General features: G+C 46.5%; 1 protein-coding gene across 1 annotated transcript; it reads right to left on the bottom strand.

The window, feature by feature from the left end:
- Positions 1 to 295: 295 nt before the first annotated feature.
- On the bottom strand, positions 296 to 1,023 carry LOC111590267 (uncharacterized). The gene has a single exon (XM_023301173.1). The coding sequence runs from the start codon at positions 948 to 950 to the stop codon at positions 399 to 401; it is 552 nt and encodes a 183-aa protein (XP_023156941.1). The 5' UTR covers positions 951 to 1,023; the 3' UTR covers positions 296 to 398.
- Between the last annotated feature and the right edge of the window lie 492 nt (positions 1,024 to 1,515).

The following is a 1,515-nucleotide window of genomic DNA, read 5'->3' as shown; positions in this document are numbered from 1 at the left end:
CTCTAGGTTCTAGCTACAATATGGAGCTATAGTTTATAATATCAATTTAAATAGTTTTAAAAATGTTTTAATCTAAATAATAAACAAAACAATTTATCTAAATGTCTTCTAAAAGCTTACGACCACGGTTTTCTAGAGCATATAATGACCTGCTTCACCAACTCCACCAAATTTTTTGGAGCTGGAGCTGTCCGAGCCCGGACTCTAAAATGTTATGATCTGCGTACTTTATAAAGAGCATTGACGTTCACATAACATAATATTACCCATCAGAATTAATGACAAATATCGATCATGAACCACTGGGATCATTTATCTTTTTGAAAAGCTCAAGATCGTCCGCAATGCCGCAATGCGAATTAAACCTGCTGCTGCTGTTGTCCCGATCTAGAGCGAGTCTACCTGCCAAGAAAGATAGCGCCTAGTAGATACGCGACCATGGTCAAATCATAATCCGCAGAGACCTTGGCGAACAGCGGCCAGCTATGGTACTGGTTCGGCAGCCGCAGCAGCCCATCCTGGCAGGAGCGGACGGCGACCTCGGCGTCGACGTACTCCTGCCTGGCGTGCGAGAAGTCGCAGGCGAATATCTCGTCGGAGACGGCGTCCATCCGGCCCAGCGCCACGCTGTACTTGTACTTGCAGTTGTCCAGCGCCGCCCGCGCGTCGGCGGGGGCGTTCCTGGGCCACAGCATCGTGTCCACCTCCCCCAAGGTGTTCTCGTACCTGAGCTTGGCCAGCCTCGTCGCGACGAGCGCGTACACGGTCACCTCCGCGGTGGCCGGCGCGGTCTGGAGCGTCTGCTGGCACAGATTCTCCCACCTGCCCGTCTGCTGGCACGCCGCGGTCCATGTCATGGAGGCGACGAAGTTGCAGGCCTCGCCGCCGGCGAACGAGGCGGTGAGAGTCACTGCTGCCAACACTGCTGCAGCGACGTAGGCCATTGCCATCTTGGCTGCCTCTCCGTCTCTTTCTTTTGATCTTTTATTGATGCTGAGACTGAGCAGTGAGGGACCTATAACTATATGTGCTGCTCCAGGGTCTAGATTAGAAAGAAGCAAATTACTCATGGTGCGATTTCCCACGCATGATTTCATTCCGTAAATGTGCTCTATATATATATATGGAGAGTTATCTTGCCTTATGCTAATCTCTTAAGATAGGAAACATTATTTGCCATTTCACAAGATATATATTTTTCCTAGCTTAGGCTTTATATATATAGTTATATCTTTCCTAGCTTGATTCTAGCTAGTTATAAGTGCCGTTATATAAGTATATATTTTACGACCCACATTTAATTTAATTTACGGCGAATTGAAACATGCATGATTGCACTCCATCAAGCATTGGATTTAGTTTGCTGACATCATATGTCCAAACATGCATGTATAATTATGTACTCAATTAAAGGAAGACAAGCGTCTATGGATTTGTATACATCCATCCCATTTCGTCGATCATCAACGTCCCTGAAACTGAAAATAAGGTTCATCATCTATAACTTCGACGGTT

The sequence above is a fragment of the Zea mays genome, chromosome 10, assembly GCF_902167145.1.
Source record: "Zea mays cultivar B73 chromosome 10, Zm-B73-REFERENCE-NAM-5.0, whole genome shotgun sequence".
Taxonomy (NCBI): Eukaryota; Viridiplantae; Streptophyta; class Magnoliopsida; order Poales; family Poaceae; genus Zea; species Zea mays.
This window is presented reverse-complemented; position numbering and strand designations above follow the sequence as displayed.